Source organism: Peromyscus californicus, unplaced genomic scaffold, assembly GCF_007827085.1.
Source record: "Peromyscus californicus insignis strain IS unplaced genomic scaffold, ASM782708v3 Scaffold_7__1_contigs__length_154581171, whole genome shotgun sequence".
NCBI classification, from domain to species: domain Eukaryota; kingdom Metazoa; phylum Chordata; class Mammalia; order Rodentia; family Cricetidae; genus Peromyscus; species Peromyscus californicus.
In genome coordinates, this window is record NW_026294595.1 from 80,817,776 (window position 1) to 80,839,540 (window position 21,765).

At 41.0% G+C, this 21,765-nt stretch overlaps 1 protein-coding gene across 2 annotated transcripts in view; it reads right to left on the reverse strand.

Annotated features, from left to right (window-relative positions):
• Window positions 1-435: 435 nt before the first annotated feature.
• Window positions 436-21,765, reverse strand: part of Elp4 (elongator acetyltransferase complex subunit 4) — a 218,993-nt gene continuing 197,663 nt past the window's right edge. For both annotated transcript variants that reach the window (XM_052726549.1, XM_052726548.1), the window contains one exon: window positions 436-6,144. In XM_052726549.1, the coding sequence (XP_052582509.1) occupies window positions 6,013-6,144 (132 nt within the window). In that variant the 3' untranslated portion in view covers window positions 436-6,012. The remainder of the gene's footprint in view (window positions 6,145-21,765) is intronic.

Below are 21,765 nucleotides of genomic sequence, written 5' to 3' on the forward strand. Positions count from 1 at the left end.
TTCCAAAGGTTGTTAACAGATGACGTTTATGTGCAAAAAGGGGTAAGATATAAATTCAAGGAGAAGTTGATAGCTAAAGGTAGAGTGTGTCTTCGATATAATCCAATTTGTTTTATGTCAAAATGTATTTGTCTTCCCTAGAAATCCTCAGAATGATTTCTATAATAAAGTTAATTTCATTTATATTTGACAAGAATACTCTATAGATGTTTTATACACATTTTCATGCAATCATTTGTTTCTTTCTTGGCCAGCAAAAGTTAATTGTTCTTAGATATAGCTGTATTACTGTTCACAGTCCAATCATTTTGTGCATCTAGAATTCATTCCTAATCAATTAAAAGTGCTTGCAAGAGTTTTAAACCCAAGTGTTTTGCAGTTGTTCACAAATACATATCAAAATTAACCATTGTTGATTGTAAAAACCATGCCAAAGCCTTTGTATTTTCTTTATTACACTATTTTCTTTTTAACCTTATAGTGTGGTGTTACAAATTTTGTTTTCCCATTAGGTTAACATCCTAAATCAATGCTTAGGTTCACACACACTCCATTTTATAGCCTGATGTTTTACAGACATCAGAAGTTGGCAACGTATCAGGGGAAAGAAAAATCACTTACAGTTGTGTGGACTTGCATCCCACAACATGTGCAGAAAAATGGCAATATTTCCAGTTTATCCATTTATTTCATTTAAAAGCTCAAAGTGTAGAAATAATTTTAAAAAAACGCAACAAGTGATTCACTAGGAGTTTTGTTTTGAATTGAAGCTGGCATTTTCAAACTGGGCAGCCAATCTCCACAGTAATTTCACTGAAGTATATTCAAAGGTTGAGTTCTTCAAGGAGACTTTCTACAAGCTGTTGCCTCTCTCAGATAACCCTTCTCCCTGTCCTGTCTCCCTCCCCTTTCACAAGAGGCATCCTGTCTCACTGCCCCCCTACAAAGCTGTTCCCATCTGAGTCGTGCTTTCTGTGCCTCTGTGGATGGTTGGAGGGTGGAGGGGGACTGTTGCATGTCGAGGAATAATGAGCACAGACACATCAACAGACAACAACAAAGCAGACTGCGACTGGCCGGTGGGAGTTCAAGGCCTTCAGTCACTGGCAGCTTAAGCCAAACATTCCCAAATCTACGAAGCAGGGCCCATTGTTGGTCAGTTGTTATTTGCAAAGGAGCACAGATCTGATCATGCTTAAAGTGGCAGCACGCAGGGCAGGAGTGCCTGAGCCCAACAGTGGATGGAAAAAAACGAGATAAGCCTTTGTTGGTTAGAGAAAGGCCTGCCTGTTATTTTCTGTCTGTTCTGTGCAACACTTAAGTCAAAGTAGATGTATTTTCTCCAGTAAACTTCAGTGAAAAATGTGTGCGTGTGTGGGCCCTGACCGTCTGGATTAAAAATATTTAAACATGGAGAAATGTCTGGGGGAAAAGACACTTCCATGGATTTGAACTCTGATTTTTTTTTTAACCCCCAAAGGCAAATGATAAGAAATAAATGATTTGAGGATTTCAATATGACCCTGCAGTTCAACATCTCTCATTTGGTACTTAAGGTCTTACTTCCAGACAGGTCACTTAGGTCTATCGGTTTTAGTCTAGCAGAGTTACTTTATGTTTGGAGAGGCCATTCTAACTGGCTTGCCATTTTTGTGTGTGTGCTTTTGGTCACTGTCCATGTCAGCCTGCACTGCCTGCTGGCACCTATATATACACTATTGGTACAATGGCCCTTGTAGACATTTCCACCTCCTGACATTTTGCAGCCTCCATTCCCTGAGGGATGTGTGCTGAGGGAACTGTCAGAAAAGGGCTATGTTGCAGCCACTGCTGGCTGCCTTACTTCTTCCTCAGAAAAAAAAAAAAAGAGCAGTTTCCAAGTGGCTGTGATTTTGGCTGGGGTCAGGCAGCCCGGGCTGGCCCATGGCTCTGCTGAGTAGAGCACACAGACTACAGAGAACAACAGCACATGGAATTCTGGGTGTAAGATCTGAGAGTGCTGTGAGAACTGAGGGTCTGGATGTGTGCAGTTGGGCACGTATACAAGTCCTCAGAGGGTCAAGACTGCCAGGGCGCAGTGGCCCAGCCTGGCAGATCCTGAAGGGGGGATGCTCAGCTGTGGAAGCCTCTAGTTGAACAGGATAAGAACAGCCTTGCCTTCTGCCCGCATGCACCCTAGAGAGATGAGCTAGCTGTCTGTATCCTAGGCTGTGTGGTCCCAGTGCCCGGGAATTGGCTTTTAACTCCCAGTAATCATTTTCATTTGTTGATTCACTGACAGGTATATTTATAGATTTGGCAATGGAAAATCTGCAGAGATGTTTTAGTGCCATTTTCCAGGACAAAGACCAAGTTTTATGACATCCTCTGTGCAAACAGCTTACATTTTATCTCAAGGTTTGACTGACTTAGGGACATCAGGTGAATGGAGAGTTCAATCACTCTAGATGAGTGGTTTTCAACCTTCCTAATGCTGCGACCCTTCAATACAGTTCCTCAGGTTGTGGTGACCCATCCCTAGCCATAATTTTATTATGGCTGTTACTCTATCATCACTGTAATTTGCTGCTGTTACGAATTGCAATATAAATATCTGATATGCAGGAATGAACCCTGTGAAAGGGTCATTCAACTTCCAAAGTGGTCTCGACCCACATGTTGAGAACCATTGCTGTAGGTGAAAACAACTTTGCTTTGTACTTCGATGAAATTCCAAGGATTTCCCCTCCCCCAAAGCTGTACCTTCCAACAACTCTTACATGGTGGTGAACAACTGGCTTCTCAACGGTGCTTACATCATCTCCTCTTCCTGCTTAAATGAAAGATCATTGGGTTTCCTAAAAATTACATCTATGGTATTAACACTTAGCTTTGTTCTGCAAGCATTTGCTGTCACAGGATAGCACTGATCATCTCCATTCATGTCTTCGTGTTCTGGGCCTTAATGCTCTCCAGAAAAAGTGTCTTTTTCTTGAGGAGGTAGTCTCTATATTGATTTGATTGATGGCAAATACACATTATTCTGATTTTCAATAACTTTTTTTTGGCCTTGGTCATACATGACTAAACTGCTCATATTTCAAGTTCAAAGTGTAAATCTTTAGAGTTTATATTGCTTAATTCGAATACTGCTAATGGTGACTATCTTCGGAACATAGTAACATGATGTCTTAGAGATGACATTAATAATGGTCTTAATCGATATGGGTTTCCCCACACACCCTTGCTGTAGGTGTATGCGTATGTCCCATTCATTGAAATGAAAAGACAGGGAATCAACAGCAGAATACCCCTTGCTTTTGAAGCATTTTCATCTGTTCTGGTGTTAGTACAGGAAAGTCCTGGGCATAGTGCTAAAAAATAAGTAAAAAACAAGATAAGAAAAATGAAAACAAGATAAGAAAAGTGATCTCATTCAGTGGCTATTAACAAGAAATCCAGAGAGTCTCAGAGCCCTATACCTGAGCAATCTACAGGAGTCAAAATATTGACCTCATGTTAAAGAAAGGCAGATCTAGCACAAGGATTAGGACTACCACAAAGGGCTTTGGGGTTCACGCACTGGAAACATTGAAAAGATATAGAGATATTACAGATATTCTATTTGACAATGTTAAGTATTTATATTCCAGACAAGTAAAAATCTATGAATAGAGTATACATTTCATAATACATTAGAAGTACATGCATATATACAGTAGCATATAATATATAGAGATATATTATATGTTAGCATTTGAAAAACAATAGTTTCATGTAGGAAGTTATTGGGGTAATAGAGAATAATTTCCAGATGAAGAAAGACATATTTTTAGAATGGGTTTTTATCAGAGGAAAACAAAAGAAAATAGCACCATACATCTCTTTCCAATATCAGTAGCTTTATCATCATCACCATCATCATTATTATTATTATTATTAAAATATGCTGAGGAAATCTGAGAAACAAAGTGGTGGATGTAGTATTTTTGGAAAGCCAGCTACTCTATTTATTTAAGAGTTTGAAAAGTTTAATTTCTGTTTAAACTAAGGGTTCAAATATGCTTACTCAATTTCTAGGGCATTTATCTATTTGTAAAGTGCATATCTACTAGTAGTTGACTGTTAATTTTATAGCTATAGCCAAGAAGCAAAGCAAACCAATGATCTATTAAGTATTTTGTAAGCAATTTACTTATCTGATGGCTTCACACTTTCTTTCCAGTCAAAAGCCATATAATTGTGCTGTTGTGTGTTTGTGTAAAATGAGTCACAACAGGGTAAGAGAAAGGTTAGTTATTATAACAATCAAACATTCACTTCAGTTTATTCACTATCTGTTAAAGGACAGCTGGGCTTTTGTGGACACCTGTGCAGCATGATTTATTATCTAGGGAGGAAATCAATTTTTTGAAGTTGTTTTAAATCTTAAAAGTACCTCTCCTCAATATAAAAGCCCTTTAATTTTAACTGACAGATCAATTCTGAAACTTTATTTTGAAAAGAAAATGGGGAAGAATTTGCGTCTTTAGAATTAAAAGGTATGAAAAAAATAAACCAGACATTCTAAAAAAAAAAAAAAAAAAGAATCAACTTGATTTTTTTTTAGTGCTAATGAAGTCGTGGTGACAAAATAGTTGTCTTTTTGATTTTATCACAAAAAATAAACTGGTAGTGACAGGGTATGATGGAGAGATTTGACATCCTGGCAAATCACTGTCATTGATTCAATTATTCTAATTCTGAATAAGAGCTGTATACAGTGTGTGTTTATGCTACAGTGGGCTTTTTTTTTTAAGTGACTGACATTCATCATATTGGTTAGACAGTTTTAAAAACCTAGTCTTTGTTTTCTACAATGTTGTCAAGAGCAAATAGAGTATAATTTGTGGTATATTAAAAGGAAACTGCTTAAAATGTTAGTTAAAGGTGCTTCAAAATATTCTAATTTATTTGAAAATGTATTTTGGAAACTCGATTTCTGCCAACAGATGTTAAACATCTTTTTAAAAAACTTGAGTCTTTAAATACATGCAAGTTGCCTTTTAACTTTCACTTTGTACCTATGATTTGTCAAACCCTTCAAAAATATGGACCTATGACACCAAACCCTAGTGCGTGCTATGAAAACTTGTTCCATATGCTGTGTTCCCAAGACATGTTACATGGTTAGAGATTCATTAGCATGCTCAGCCAATGCTCGTGGTCAACAACGGGTTGAGGTGACACAATGGAAGTCTGAGTTCCTTTCAGGTTTTCACGTGTCTTAGACCCTCGTTCTGTAACCTGCTCACCGGGCTTCAGGACACATCTTTGGGACCCCAGCATTAGTGGAGCTGCCAGCTTGAATTTCAATCTTGAATTCTGTCTGTTGAAATAATTTCACAGAACTGATGTCAATTATTTAGAACTTTAGAACAGCAGTCCACCCAGCTATTTTTGTGCAGTCCATCAGGCTCTGTGTGTACTATTGTGTGGGCTAATTAAGACAAAATCCCCCAAATACGGCTGTTTGGTCTTCATCACTTGAAATAGCAGGATGCACAAATGCAAACAGAACATTCTTTAAAAAAGGCTTAGCAGTTTTTGGTGACTTCTTCAGAAACACAGAGCAATGTATCCCACACAACTTGAATTCCTGTTCTATACTCTGTGGGTGAGCATGTCTGTCACCATCATTCATGACACCATCACTCCATCGCTCCAGTCCACATGAACCAATGACCACTCTAAGGCACATCATATTTTGGGGAATTTTTTTGGTGTTTATTTAAAAATTAATTAGTATTTTAAAATACACAACAGCAGCTAAATGTCAAATGATGGTATTTCTGCTCTATTGTTTTTGTACAAAATTTGGTGGAAAAAACAAACAATGAAACAACCCAAACTGAAGAACGGTGACTCCGTTTGAAATCCCATGTTTTTCAAAGACTGGAGGGTCAAATCATTAAGAAAAATATTTACATAAGCTATTTGCAATCATAATTAGGGTGTCAGATAATTCCGCATGCAGTTACTAAGGAGGATTCCCTAGAAGTCCAGGTGCTTCTTGCCTCCGGCCATCATGCCACAGCCTGGGCCCAGCAGCGTGGCGGAGTCTGCCAGATCCTGTTTGCTTGAACGGCTCACTGTGTCTGACAAGTCTGGAGGCAAATGCAGTCGCTGTGGTACATTGTGAGAGAAGGAAAGAAGAAAAAAAAATTAATTTTGCTTTCCCCACACACTTCAGAATACAATATTATGCTCTGTTGATCAGCATTTAGTCTTGCATATGAAATCTCTGCTAAAACAATTCCTCAGACGGAGCCCATTATCTTCATATTCCATTCTTACTAGGTTTTTACAAATTACAGCTACTATTAGAAACTGGACCAAGATTCTCAGTGGAATGACTTCAGAGGCCAAAACCAAATCTAGTAAGATTTTTCTTTCTTAGGTGGGAATGAAAAAATGCAAATGCACAAATTGAAAAAAATATTGTAAGTTACAGTATTTTCTGGTTCTGTTTTTGCCAGGGTCCTAAAATGCTTTTTAATCAACTATGGCTTTTCAGGAATGGTGGAATCCCACAGATGCTTGCTTCTCTTTGTGTATAAGTTGACTGCTGATCCTCTTTCATGACTATACTTTTTCTAGGAACTGACATTTGTCACAGACGTATTGGCACAGCGAGAACAGTGCTGCCGGTCCGCAGTGCTTGCCCTGCGCACAGGTGAACTAACCGAGGCACTGACTCCAGTTCGCCTCGGTGCGGAACACTGGAGTAGGCTTTCAAAAGCGGGGTTGGCTTTGAGTACCTAACTCCTGCTTTTATTTCCCCAGATGCAAGCTCACTTAAGCAGACCTACCCCACAGCCAAAACTGCAGATGTTATTGTGCTTAGATAAAGACACAGTTTTAAAACAATGTTTTTCTTTTGAAAGAGATAAAAGCCAGAGATGGCGGTGCACACCTTTAATCTCAGCACTTAGAAGGTAGAGGTAGTTGGATCTTTGAGTTCAAGACCAGCTTGGTCTACAAAGCTAGTTCCAGACCAGCCAGGGCTGTTACACAGAGAAACCCTACCTCACATGCCCACTCTTCCAAAAAAGAGAGAAAGGAATATAAAATTATTTTAATTATCAGCCCCCCACCCTCTCTCTCTCTCTCTCTCTCTCTCTCTCTCTCTCTCTCTCTCACACACACACACACACACACACACACACACACACACACACACAAATAAAAATTTAGTTGGGAGGTAGAGGTAGGATAGATCTTTGTTGTGAGTTTGAGGCCAACATGTTCTGCAAAATGAGTTTCAAGCCAGCCAAGGCTACATAGTGAGACCCCGTCCCCCGGCCCCCCCACCCCCCGTCCCCCCAAAAAAAGTCAAAATTAAAAGAAGGAGTTGACTTTCCAGATTAGTGGATTCCACATGAAGAAACATGGCTGGAAAATATTAAAAAAGAAATGATCTGTATTGAACACACAGAGACTTTTTATATCATTACTACTCTCTATTCAATGTAACAAACATTTATTCACTTGGCATTTTCATTGTATTAGGTATTACCATAGTCTACAGGTCATTTAAAGTTTCTAGGAAGATATGTGTAGTTATAGACAAATACCATGCCATTGTATAGGAGGGGCTTTGGTATCCACAGATTTTGGGATCTGCAGGGGTTTTAGAACCACTCCTCTAGGGTGATAAAGGATGACTCTCTCTGTTAGGTGAGGCACAAAACAGGAGGTCAGGGCCACAGGCAAGACAGGATAGGCTAGTGTTCGATCACAGGCAACCTGGCTGGGACCTTCATTTGGAAGACTCTCTTCAATGGGGAAAAAAAAGCCTAGGACGGTTTTTGTCAAAATGTTTGCCCACAAGCATATGTTCCTGCTAGATGCTTTCCTGATGAAAGGCTTCCTTGTTGTCATGTAAACACAAGCTGTGTGTAAATAATCAAAATATTTAGAGACATTTGAGATAATTTATGAAAAGGTTCTTCCTGGATTTGTTTGTCTCAGATACAAATATATTTCAAATGAAAACCGAGGCATGGTCAGCAAAGATGTCAAGCAGGTGAAGGAGGTCAGAAAACCTGGGACATTCACACAGAACTCTTCATTTCACTTCAGCACTCAGCCTGCCGCTTACTAAGTAATTGTTTGTTTCTTGAATCTCAGATGAGACTTACTTGTTCCCAGACAATTCCTTCAGTTCTTTGTACTCTAGCTTGTTCCACAGGAGATTTCAAGCAGAACTGAGACCAAGACAGGCTCAGCGGTCTAAAAGGAAGCATGGCACCCGGGTCTGAGGCTATGAGTGTCTCTGCAGTGTTAAGACAGTCCCTGACCACAGAAGACGCAGGAGGAAGAGACCTTTAATTGTATCTGTGTTTCACTGCAAGGGCTCAGAGTTGTTGCTGATGAGCCCAGAGGAAAATGAGCAGCACATATGCATGGTTTGAGTTACCTGAAACTTACAGAGAGTTACTGTGTGCACGCATGCACACTCGGGCGGCACTGGAACCTACCAAATGGTAGGAGTAGCCTTGTGGAGCCAACTCAACAACCAGAATCTGGAAGGCAATCTGAAGTGAGCATAGCACCTTCCACACAACCTGATTTCCTATAGCCACAAATAAGGTGAGTGCACAAATCATCCTCAGAGTGAACTCACTCTCTGGGTTATGGATACAAGAAAGGCAGAGGAGAAAGCTTTACAGAGATGGGGCCTGAGTGGGCTCTTAAGTGATGGCCTCAGTTCTCACAAGGAGAATGGGATTCGCCCAGTAGCAGGAGCAGTGTCATAAGGCTCAGCCTGCATGACTAATCTAAGCAGGAAAGCAAGTGCAGTTTATCCAGGACTAGCAAAATCAAATATATTTTAGGAACTCAACTATTTGCTTAGTGACTGCCTAAGCACTTTTTTCTCCCCACTTTATCCAGGCAATGAGTGAACCAATTGGCCGAATGCCCATCATTGGAAAAAAAAAAGTGACATGTGACATGCTTGGAAATCTTTTGGGTTGAATGGTCTTAAAGAAAAGTCACATATTATTCATGTGCTACTTCTGATCATAAACATTTGGGGTAATATGAGTAATCATTCCTAGCCAAACACTTCACTGCAAAGCTGGTTATATATTCTTGTCCTCTGAAAAAGCCCAAAGAGGGCTGGGAAATCCATGCCACTGTGTGGTTTCACTTGCTTTTGTTGATTTCCTGAATGTGGTCACCATGCAATGTAAATTCTTGAGCAGAGTGTTTTGTTCTCAGTCCAAGCCTCCCCTGTGTGCCACATCAGTGTGATGTGAAGCAGCCAGGAGAGGAGCTCAGGTTCCAGCCTCGCCAGGTGTGTCAGGGAGCTCTCCTAGGAGGCTTCCAAAGCCTGCACACACTTGACATGTAAATGCTCAGGTGCCGCTGCATCCCAGATCTGTCTTCTGAAAATGTAAGCTGCATGGTGACCTTCTTTATGACAAACAGCAAGGCTGTAGCGTAGATAAACTTTTAGATGTTGAATTTCACTGAATAACATTTTAAATAAAAATGACTCAAATAAAAATGAATAGGATGAATGCATGCAACGAGTCTCAACATTATAAACCCAACCAGACGATTCATGTGTCTGTTTTTTATACCCGAGCAAAAGCCAAACAAAAATGGATCTTTCATCTTGAGCTGAATATTTTTTTCATCTAATTTTGTTTCCTCAGATTTGGAGAGGGAAAGACTGTGCAGATGAGGCAGGGGATGGGTATCTGGTTGGGTGGCAGCCTAGTTTTTGTCTTAGTACCATATCTGTATGGGTAGAGAGAGGTATGGGAAAATAGGAACTCCCATGATTCCCACAGGAAATTGGGGAATTTGCAGGGATCTGATGTGATCAATGGCTTCCCTCCTGCCACTGTATGGGAGGAAACAGCATACTAAAACACTCTGGCAGGTTCAGGAGTTTCTGCCAAAGGCATCTGCATTCCACAGAAAGTCAAGGCTAGAACCAAGCAGCAGAAGTGACTGCTGGTGGCTCTAGGTCCTTCCCAAAGGCCTGCCTCTCCATTTCCCTGGGCTTAGCCACTATCTATTTGTCTCTTCTGGGCCAGCAACAAACCGATCCTATAGACACAGAGAGTGGGGTTTCCTGTCTTAATGGTTCCCTTACTAATTCTTTTTCTCTCCAACTGCCAGACCTGTGCTTAGCACCCACAGTCCCCAAACAGAAGGGCCAAAATAATTAATGGAGATCACACCTGGACTTGAGGCAAACTGAGAGTAAATACCCATTAAAGTCAGTCTAGCCAATTTATAGTTTTCATAGTTTGCCAAAAGAAAACTACCAGGCACTGTCTGTTTTCTGAAAACAGTCGATGGAGTGCATTTTAACCCTTAGCAGTTGGATAGGGATTTGTCTACATCTTTTACAACTTTCTCAGATTCCCTGGAAAGTCAGTTTGTGTTGCTCAGAACCATGGGACATTAATCTTTCAGAATAGTTTTCAATATATTTTCATATTCTTTTAAACATTAAGAAATTGAATGGAGCCGGGCGGTGGTGGCCCACGCCTTTAATCCCAGCACTCGGGAGGCAGAGCCAGGCGGATCTCTGTGAGTTCCAGGCCAGCCTGGGCTACCAAGTGAGTTCCAGGAAAAGGCGCAAAGCTACACAGAGAAACCCTGTCTCGAAAAACCAAAAAAAAAAAAAAAAAAAAGAAATTGAATGGAAACTGGTTCATACCTGACGGGGGTCTATGTTGGTTCCCTAACTGAAGATCTGTCACTTTGCCCCAGTGTCCAAGGCCCTGCCAGAGACAAAGCAGAAGTCAAGGCGCAAGAGCTCTGGGCATAGAGGTGGAGTGACAACATGATTCCTGCCTTTGTCCTTCACTTTTAGGGCGACCTCTCATAAGCCAATAACTTGTCAAAGCCCCAGTGTGCTCATGCATATGAAGGAACAACTGTCTCCTCACAAGACGGCCATGGACATCAAATGACATGTACAGATACTTCATGGACTATCAAGTACTATACTAACATATTTAAACCTCTTTTGCTAAAAAATAGATTTCAGGGGGCTCAAAAAATACATGTAGTATAACACGATAAAAACAAGTGAGTTTATAAAGTGAATCTAGAAGTATAACTCACTATACATAACTATAAATGACAGCAATTTAGTTACTAGGTCTCAGAACATAAGCAGAACCTCAATATTTAGTATATATTATCCCCCCTCCATTGCAGCTCTGTAAATAAACATAAAGGAAGTTGCACCCACAATTCCCTGTCTGGCTTCTAGGCCAGTGTCAAAGTGCATGGATGTATTAGAAAAGTATGGTGTTTTGAACGAGAAATGCTTCCCATAGTATTGGGCATTTGAACACTTGATTCCTAGTTGGTGGTGCCCTTGGGGAGGTCTATGTGGTTCAGCCTTGCTGGAGGAAGTGTGTCACTGGAAGCAGGTTTTGAAAGTAAATGCCTTACCTACCAGTTTGCCCCTCTGCTTCATGCTTCCCTCTCCAACTGCTATGCCTGGAGCTCGCTGCCCTGTTTCCCTGCCGTCATGGTTGGAACGAGAAGCCCAACTAAAACTCTTGCTTTCTTGGCTATGGTGTTTGATCACAGCAACGGAATAGTGAGTAATACAGAATGCAATTCAGGATCCACCTCATTTTAAAAATCTGTCTTTTGCACATGTCTTCACTGCTGATAAAATGGCGAATAAAGGAAATGTCAGAATATGAAGCTCCTCCACCTGGGTTTTAATAGTTATTTTTCCTTCTTCACACAAAGGAGAGGAAACAAATGAACAGCAAGCATCCATCCCACTCCCTTGCAGAGTCTCTCAGCTCTGCGGGCCCTCACATGCAGAGAGCTTGCTGGTTTCTGTAATCATACTCTGTGTGATACAATGAAGTAGAGTACAGGCTAAGGAGTCATTACAGAGGCATTCTTGTCCTAAGGGTGGCTTAAAAAAGGTAGAAATGTCACCACTCACAACCTCCAGGTCCAGGGGATCTGATGCTCCTGGCCTCTTCAGGAACCTGCACACACACACACACACAAAGTAAATATATTTCTTTTTCTTTTTCTTTCTTTCTTTCTTTCTTTCTTTCTTTCTTTCTTTCTTTCTTTCTTTCTTTCTTTCTTTCTTTCTTTCTTTCTTTCTTTCTTTTTCTTTCTTTCTTTCTTTTCTTTCTTTCCTTTCTCTCTCTCTCTCTCTCTCTCTCTCTCTCTCTCTCTCTCTCTCTCTCTCTTTCTTTCTTTCTTTTTGAGAGGGTTTCTCTGTGTAGTTTTGGTGCCTGTCCTGGATCTTGCTCTGTAGACCAGGGTGGCTTCGAACTCACAGAGATCCACCTGGCTCTGCCTCCCGAGTGCTGGGATTAAAGGCAAGCACCACCTCAACCCAGCCATAAATATATTTTATTAAAAGGTGGAAGTGTATTTATTCTTCACTTTATTCCCACAAGCAGGCAATTCTGAGCACAAAGGATAGGTCTGCCTTTTAAATAAGGAGATCTACTTCTGGCTCCAAGACTGATGCTGAGTGGGGAAAAATGTGTCCAAAAAGACAGGATCTGGAAGTTGGCCATGTCACTTCTACACACAATCCAAATTTAGACATGAACAGACTGAGCTGTTGATCAAGTTTATTACTATCGAAGGAAGAACGAACGCATATTGAAAGACAAGCATACTAGGAGACAGTCAGTACTATGCCATGGTTACAAGAAAGGCTGCATAACAGAACCCTCAGCATCCAGGGACACAGGATTGCAGTGAACCACAGCTCGATGCTTGGGGCTCCATTTTCAGTTTCTGACCAACAAAACACACATCTAATCCCCCCAGGAGCCTAGCATGAGGGAGGCTAATGCAACGCTTTCTTGTTCTATTTTGTAGGGAGACTTCACTTCCTTCAGCAGAGAGATGAATTTCCTAATAGAGGTACAGGGAAGAGGATGGAGCAAGCTTGATACATTCATCATTATTCTACAGTTTCAGACTGTTGTTTCAGCTACTAAGAATGCCAGTGTCTCATGCTATTATATAACTACATTATTATTGTGTGTGGGGTTTGGTATATGTGTGTAGTGTGTGCATGTGAGTGTGTGCATGGAATACCAGAGTAGGACAGCAGATGCCTTCTTCTGTGACTCCCACCTTTTTTTTTTTTTTGTCTTTCTCACTGAACTAGAAACTTGCCAATTTGGCTGGTTGGCTGGCCAGCCAGCAAGCTTTGGGATCTGCCTGCTTCTGCTCCCCAGTGCTGAGGTACAGGATTATGCAGCCATGGATTTTAGGTAGCTGCTTGGGATTTGAATTCAGGTTCTTATGCTTGCAAGGCAAGTGCTCTTACCCACTGATCCATTTCCCCAACCTCCAGTTACTATATTTTTATTCTTTTACATTTATATAATTCAACAATGATTATACTATTATAATGTAACATTATATTGCAAGTATTTTACATTTGGTTAAAATACTACAGTGTGGTATACTTCTGCATAATTTTTCATGAATTTTACACCATCCTCATATCCACCTTGGCCAGTGGAAACAATGCCAGAAACGATTTCCCTTTCCCCTATTTCTTCCCCCTTTTTGGATTTGCAAGTGTTCATTTGGTAGTGGCTGAGTACTTTTGGAAAGTAGTCTGCTACACATGGTGAGGTGTTTTTTTTTTTTTTCTTAAGGTTCAATTCATTCTCAGGGTTTAAGATTAAAATATTTTCAATTAGTGTCATATTTTTACGCTATTCTTTGAATTAAGAAATTCATTTGGTTTTGGTTTTTCTTGATTGATCTGAAAATTAGACAACATCTCAGAGCTGGAACACTGCATATTGGCTGCCCATTGAAAAATGCTCAGGTGTGCAATTATTTTGACCGTCAATTATAACTGACAGTATTGTCTTGCCTCCAAATCTGCTTTCACCTCTCTGAAAGCAGACTGTGAAGAACTTACTTGTCTAAACAGAAGTGTGATTTGTGAAAAGGCATGTGTCTGTGGCAGAGATTGCTAGCTTACTTCCAGTATCTATTCTCTTTAGAAAGTAAGAGAATCCTGAATACTAGAAGGGCACATTGGCCTCCTTGAATAAAGGCTGCGTTTCCCAACTTCCTTTGCTAATAGTTGAGGTTGAGTGACTGCATCTTGGTCAGTCTGTCTTGGACAGAAGTGCCATGGTTAGTGTTAGGATGAGGTTTCATAAAGGGAGTAGGCACTGCCACCTTCCCTTCCCTCTTAGTAAATAAACCTCACCAAGAAGGCCCCTCTACCTCTCCTCTGGTCAGACTCTTTCCCATGGACTGGGGAATTAGGGGGCTAATGCAGTGTGCATCTAGAATTGGTATCAATCTCATAGCTGGGGGTGGCACATGCCTATAATCCCAGGACTCTTAAAGCAGAGGCAAGAGGATCAGTAGTTCAAGGCCATCCTTGGATACTTAAAAGTTAGAGGCCAGCCTGGATTACATGAGATTCTGTTAACCCCATCCCCATGCCAAAAAAAAAAAAAAAAGAAACCTGTATTTTTCTTTGCTGAATATGTTCTTGGGGCACAGGAACCCTGAATTCTATGTCCAGATGCCTACAAAGCCTGTACAATTCTTGTTTTCAGGTTTGTCTACTCCTGAGTGCACTGTGCTGTATGTGTGCATACTCTGAAGTTCCTGGAGTAGCAAAGGCTTGGCTGTTAGTAGGCAGTGTGTCTGCTATGGATGTGTAAGCTAGGTATGCACAAGTATATGAGTGGTCTCATTTGTAGGAAGAGAAAGGAGGTGGCCTGTAGAGCACTTCTCTCTGTTCCATGTTCTCAAGTAGAACTCTGCTCCTAAATTCCAAGAAAAGTGTATTTTTGAAAGAAAGAAGAGAGACATATTTAATGGCTTGACAACTTCAAAATGTTCCAGCATAATTATGCTATCCTTTCTTTGCATTCCTGCTCTAGGCTCTGAAAATGTTCAGGACAGACCTAACTTCCTTCTTTTCACTTGCGGACACACAGACTTAAGGGCAGGTGCTAAAGTGGCTACTCTGGTCAAAGATGGAAGCTATGTGCTAAGGGCAACAAAGCAAAATGACAGAATGAGTCGAGGAGCTTGGGCTGTCCAACTTGGTCTATGTGAGAGACACAGACTTCTGTATTATCCAAGGCACCCTCAGTGGATCACTGTAACAGCAGCGTAACCTCCATCCTATTAATATAGATCTTGGCAAACGACACATATAATACCCAAGTTCTGTGATATACATATACTTTAATTTAGTGGTTGGAAGGTAGGCAGGGAGGTCAAAGATCAGCTTGTGAGTGTTTTTCTTATCATATCTCTGATAACCCGGAAGGCAACCCTTATACCTCTAATCAGTGGCTCACCATGAAATGTTGAAAAAATTTAGAATACAGGTGTGTCTGTTGACTCTTGCCACTTTATAAAGAGATGAAATTATGCTAGAACAAGAGCACTAGCAAGAAGGGACTACAGTTCTGTTAAAGGAGGTACCCCGCCTAGACCTCACTGTCTCAACCAAAGGCTTGGTAATTCAGGGCCTTGCTAGTCTGCAAACACCTGGATGTTCTTGTACCTGTGCACCGGAGGTGGTGGGGGGCAACATTTGCCAATGATGTCTATGCCTCCAAGCCTTCTTAACGACCTTCACTAAGGGCACAGCCAGAAAATGGTCAGGTGAGGGGTGCTTATTTCATTCAAGCCTATTATTTCATGTGGTGCCTAGGTAGCTACTTATAAAACGAAAGGGATCCCAGGAAATAAGATTCAAGTCTTAGAGCAGGCCCTTGGTAACCACTCAAACTGCCTTCTGGTGTTCCCTCCTCATAGCAGGGGCTGGAAAGATGTAGATGAGGGTTATCCAACTCCATACATCTGTGTACTAGGTTTAGAAGGTGGAAGAGAAGCAGGAGCAGTTTTCCTGCTGTGTTAACTACTGCAATTGGCAGGCACTGATGCAGAGATGATTGTTCTGGCATCAGCATTCAGTGACTAGATACTGGCTTCCTAAGTGCTGAGAAGCCTTTGTGGAAGAAGAGGTTGAACCAGTGCTTAAGTGTCCAGCTAGCTGCTTCCTGAGGGTCAAGAAAGTGGGACTTGCTAGCCCCAAGGCTGTGGCCAAAGAGCTGTGTGTTCAGTCAGTAGCTTCAGTGTGTGTGTGGGGTCTCCCAGCTCTTCCCCTTCCTGTTTTCCTGGAGTCCAGTTTGGTGGCAATGCTCTCCAGTTCCTCCAAATATTTCACCCACTCCAATGTTCTGTTACAGATTTTCTTTCTGCATAAAATAATTAGGCAATATCTGAAACAAGCTCTTTGGTGGAGATTATTTGCACATGGAACTGAGGGGGGAGCAAATGGGCTGGGAACATTCTAAGGGAGAGGTTCTCAACCTTCCTAATACTGTGAATATTTAATACAGTTCCTCACGTTACAGTAACCCCAACCATAAAATTATTTTCATAGCTATTTCCTAATTGTAAGTTTGCTACTATTATGAATCATAATGTAAATATCTGTGTTTTCTGATACCCTGTGAAAGGGTTGTTCAACTCCTAAAAGGGTTGTGACCCACAGGTTGAGAACTACTGGTCTAAGGCCTTGAGGGAATTATATTGCCAAAGAAACCACAAACCTGGTCAGAAGCCTATAGTTATTCAACCCTGAAAGCCACTCTACTCCTCAAACCTCAAAGGGCACATCTTTCAACGGCAACTTCACTCAGCAATATTTGATGATAGCCAAAGGAATGACTTTTTAAAAGAAAAGGGAATAACAGATCAGAAAGACCCCTTCTCCTCCCTCTCCCTCTTTCTTTTCAAGGTCTCATATATCCCAGGCTAGGCCTAAGCTTGCTATGTAGCAGAGGGATGACCTTGAACTTCTGGTCCTTCTGCCTCTCACTCCTGAGTGTTAGGGTTACAGTGTTTTCCACCATACTCATTCTCATTAGATTCTGAGGGATTGAACCCGTGACTTTTACATGCTGAACAATCTTTCTACCAATTGAGCTATATCTCAAGACTCAAGGACCATTTTTTCTACAAACTACCAGGGCATAGGAGTTTTGAATTTTCTAACTGGATGGATTGTTTATCTCTCCCTGGGTAAGGGAACAGGTATTTGTGGAAAGAATGTGAGCATGGTCTTGGGTTCCAAAGGCTTGTCATATTTGACAGAGACTGATAATTGTCTGTAAACATCTATTCTCCCGTTTCCTTTAGTACTGAGTCCCTTAAATACAAGACCATTATGACTAATGGCTTCATTTCAATGCTTCCCTTGCAGCTAGCTATGGACCGTGTAACTAAGTCCAAAACAATGAGTAGAGCAGGAGTGATGTCACACCCTCAATGCACTGAAATGAATTGAACTCAGGCGGTCTGGCTTCAGTGTCCACAGTTAATTTTCTATGTGTCGGAGTGTCTCTAAACATTAGAGACATTGAGCAAGATAGGCAAGATCCCTGCTTTCATGAAACTTGCCCCAGAAGGAACAATGTATACTTCCATAGTTCAAGGAGAGATTGGCAGCATAGGACAGCAGGCGAATGTGGACCATGTGGATAGTGAATAATACTTGAAAGGAAGTGAAATATGGTCACGTGGGACTACCTGCTGTGGGTACCACTTTAATTGGTGAAGGTTTTCCTTAAGAGTACATCTGTGCTAAGTTTTTAATTTTGAGACAGGATTTATAAGACCTGGAGAAAGAAGATCCAGGTGATGAGAATAAAGTTGAAAAGTTATGAGGCAGGGGTAAGCTTGGCATATTTGAAAGGCAGAAAGATCACAGCTTTTCTGGAGCATTAGACAAGTGGGCAAATGGTTATTAAGTGTGGCTGGCAGGCAGGCGGCAGATCTGGTAGGGCTTGTAAATTATGAGAACTGATTTGGATTTAGTTCTGAAGGGCAAAGGCTATCATAGAAGTGATAGAAACATTTTTCTATGACTGTTGATTATTTCCTTACAAAGTCATGTGTGGATATTTTCAATAATGGAGAACAACAGTTACTGCAAACATTCATATTTATGAAATTTATGAAAGATGTTTCCAGAGAACAGTCTACAAAGGCTGTTTTAGGTCACATTTTCTTCTGATTCAGAAGAAATATACCAGCAATGAAGAGGCTCATGTGTCTTTCCCTGCCACCCCCAGATTCCTCCTATCTGCTTTCCCTGTGGAGGGGCTGAGTTCTGTGTGACACATCTAAGAAGCACTGAGTGTGTGGGGATGACTTATTCAGGTGGCTTCTCTTAGAAGGGGAATTAGAATCTTCTGGACTACAGGGTAATAATAACAAGACATTCAAATCTTCATGTTTTCAAACTTTCAATTAAGATGCAGAAAAGTCAGATTGTTTTCCCTAGTTCATACACCCAGAGAACTAGGCAATTCTGGAAACCCTTGCTTGGTATGACTCCTCCTTCCCTTCCTTTCCTCCTCCCTCTTTGCTTTCTTTGAGACAATGACTCTCTTTGTAGCCTACATTAACTAGCCTGGCCTAGCCTCATACTTGTGGTAGTCTTCCTGCATCAGCCTCCCCAAGGCATGGATTTATAGGCATGAGTCATCATGTTTGGCACTGAGGGAGTTCTTTTTCTTCAGATAATCCTCTCTTTTTATTCTCATTTATGTGCTGGGCTTAAGAAAAGCATTTAGAAAACAAAATAATACAACTTGAATTGTTATCTAAAGTTGGAAAGAAAAGAGACAACATAGAAACGCCTTCTCCCTGTGCCCCTCCACCTGCTGTACCCCCTGTACCACAATACCCACTGCACCCCCAGCTGCTGTATCCTCCTGCACCCCACTACCTGCTGCATCCCTGTGCCCCACCACCCAATGCACATTCTGCACCCCTCCCTACCCTGCTGCTTCTTGGGAAAGGGCATGAGATGATGATTAGTCACTAGCCTGACTTCCATCTCTGTGATCCTGGGCCCTGTTGCCTAAGTGGCAAAATGGGCTCTTCCTATCTCTCAACCAACTCCCTTTCATCCATCTTTCCACAGTTTACTGTGTAGCAAAGATTCTCACTCTGGCTACCTCTTCCCTGGTCCCAGCTGTTCTTTAATTCAAGGTCTGTATGGCTCTGGAGCACACAGTGCAGGAAAAGAGCACAGATGTTCCACTGTGTGCAGGTACACAGGGAGAGAAACTCCAGTGCCTGTGGCTACTATCACAGGAAAGGGAAGAGGACAGGTATCCCAGGTGCACTTTGCCCATTAGGTCCCTTTTCTACTTGAGATAAATGAGAAAAAATTTTAGGATCAGTATCTTGTGGACTACCCATCAAGTTTCTTAAGAATAGGAAGATGGCTTAGGAAAAAAAAATTATGTATGTGTTTTAGATCTGGATGCTAAACTTAAAGAATTATTTTAGAAATACATGCAAATGTCTAATCACATGAGAATCCCTTCCCACTCCATTTCTTTCTTCCTTTAAAGCATATGATATGGACACTGCACTGGTGGTAGCAAAGGGAACAATCTTTTTGTTTTGTCATTACAATTGAAACTAGTGCCTGTTCCTTGTCATAATCTGAAACCATGGACTCAGTGAACTGCTAGTAGGTAAATGAATATCTTTGTATCCTGGTCCATTCTGAAATACTAGGGATTTTTAGGACTGCAGCAATACAGTTCGTGATACAGTTCAGTGGCTGGCAGAGGCATGACTGACCCTTAGCTATGCACTAGAATCCTAAGATGTGAAAAGGCAGAAACCAGAGAATCTTGCAATCTGATAGTTTTCAAAATAGCTTACTTAGGTAAGCATGTTACTGCAAGTCCACTAGCTAACTTCCAGAGCTGGCAACTCTGGAGGAGTACTCAGCCCAGAAATGTGGCAAGCATACACTTTTATACCCTGGATAGCATACCCATGAACGCGTTGGTTTCCTTTTGGCTGCAAGCAAATGACTCCCGAGAGCATAATGGCCAGTGTGTTTCTCTGTATAATGCCTACAGTGTATGCAGAACATCATTCTCCAAAGCTCCGAGATGGTGTATGAAGTGCTCAGTGGCAGTGGCGATGTAAAACATCCTGACAGCTCTAAATCTCCCAACTACTCTCCAGTTACTTTGAGATCCCCATATTTAAGGGTCTGCTGGTTCCTGGGTATGAAGAAAGAATTTTTAATGGGGCCAAATGTAGGTGTTTACAAGGGGGAATTGTTTTTTTTTTTTTTTTATTAGGAGCTGCCTTATGTTCAAGAGTTGTATTTACTTTGTCAAGCTCGCCAGAATTAGAAAATCCCCATTGCTAGGCAGCCTAGAGTGCTCACGAAGTATTTCTGGGCATTGAGAACTGAAGCATGTGCTGCCCAAAGGCAGGTTTCATTACAGTGTGTTATTTAGTCCTCTTTCGTCCCTCCCTCCCCCCACACCCCCAGACAGGGGCACTTCTATAACAGGGAATCTAGGTTACTTTATGCTGTAACATATTTACATGATTGAAACGCAACAATCAACACATCTGTAAAGCCTGAGAGACAGGCACACTTTAATGGTTTCTTGAAGCAGGCTGATTTCCTGGAGCTTTTAATCTTTATTTTGTCTTGCATGCATGAACAAGCTCTCCTCTACTATAGGTATTTGACACAATATGAATGCAAAGGAAAAGAAAATAACATAAAATTAATTTTGTGTTTTATCTTTGCCAAACCATTCCTGGTTTCTTTCACCAGTTCAATGTGCATTGAGGGCTCGGCTATGATTTCTGTCATGGTGTGTGAGATTCCATACAAATGGAGCTAGGTAGTATGGTTTTGGTTTGACAAAATGAAATGTGGCTTTCTCTCTATTGGTTAGACAAAACCAGTCCATGATGAATGAATAGTATCTATCACAGCAAGGGTTTTCCTTACTTTCCACAGACAGACAAGGCATACTCTTCCAGGCAGTGAGCACTTCAAACTAAGCTGACAACCTGGTGACATGAGGCAGTGCTGCTTGATACATGCTACCGTATGTGTTCTGAGTGTCATACATGCATTGCTATCATAGATTCTTAACTTCTACTAAATCTGTACATTAATTACTTGCTAAGGTCTTAGTAAAATTGAGAAAAAATAAAAAAATTGATATTAAAGCTCTTTGAAATAAAAATTTCCATTTTCAATTTGATTTCAGAAAGTATGTTAACCCCTGGAAACCCCAACCTCAAGTATCATGGAAAAGTTAGCGCAAATTTATAAATGAATCTGGCTTAGCATCTGCCCTGCACACACATCTCCCTCTACATTCTTCCTTCTGTCCCAGTTTGGAAGAGAGATTGAGAACACACTGGGCAGAGCCAGTGCCCTCTCCCCACACCTTGGGGCAGTGACGGGGCAGCCAAAGACTCAGTACTCTGGCTGAGGGACACAGACTAGAGGTGGACACAACTCCAAAAAACTCTTTGCTGAAATGACTTCACATGTGAGATGCATGCAATGATGCAATTCAGTCTAAGACAGAAAGGCTCTCCATGAATGAAAAATAAAATTTAGGAAAAATAAAGGAACCACAACAAGTAAAGCAACAGCAACAACAAAAATACCGACGAAAAATCCAGAAAAGAACAAAATATTTATGAGTAAACAGATAAATGATTGGCTACTTTTTAGTTTTTTTTAAATTTGTTTGGCTTAATCAAAATGCATGTTTCTATAGAAATGTTAACAAGAGCTAGGTTTACTTTCCACATGGATAATTTACAAGTAATTTCTCATAGAGATTATTTTCTGTTCTTTAAAAACTCATTTGCTTTTACATGTGGAGGATTTTTACCCCCCACTACTTA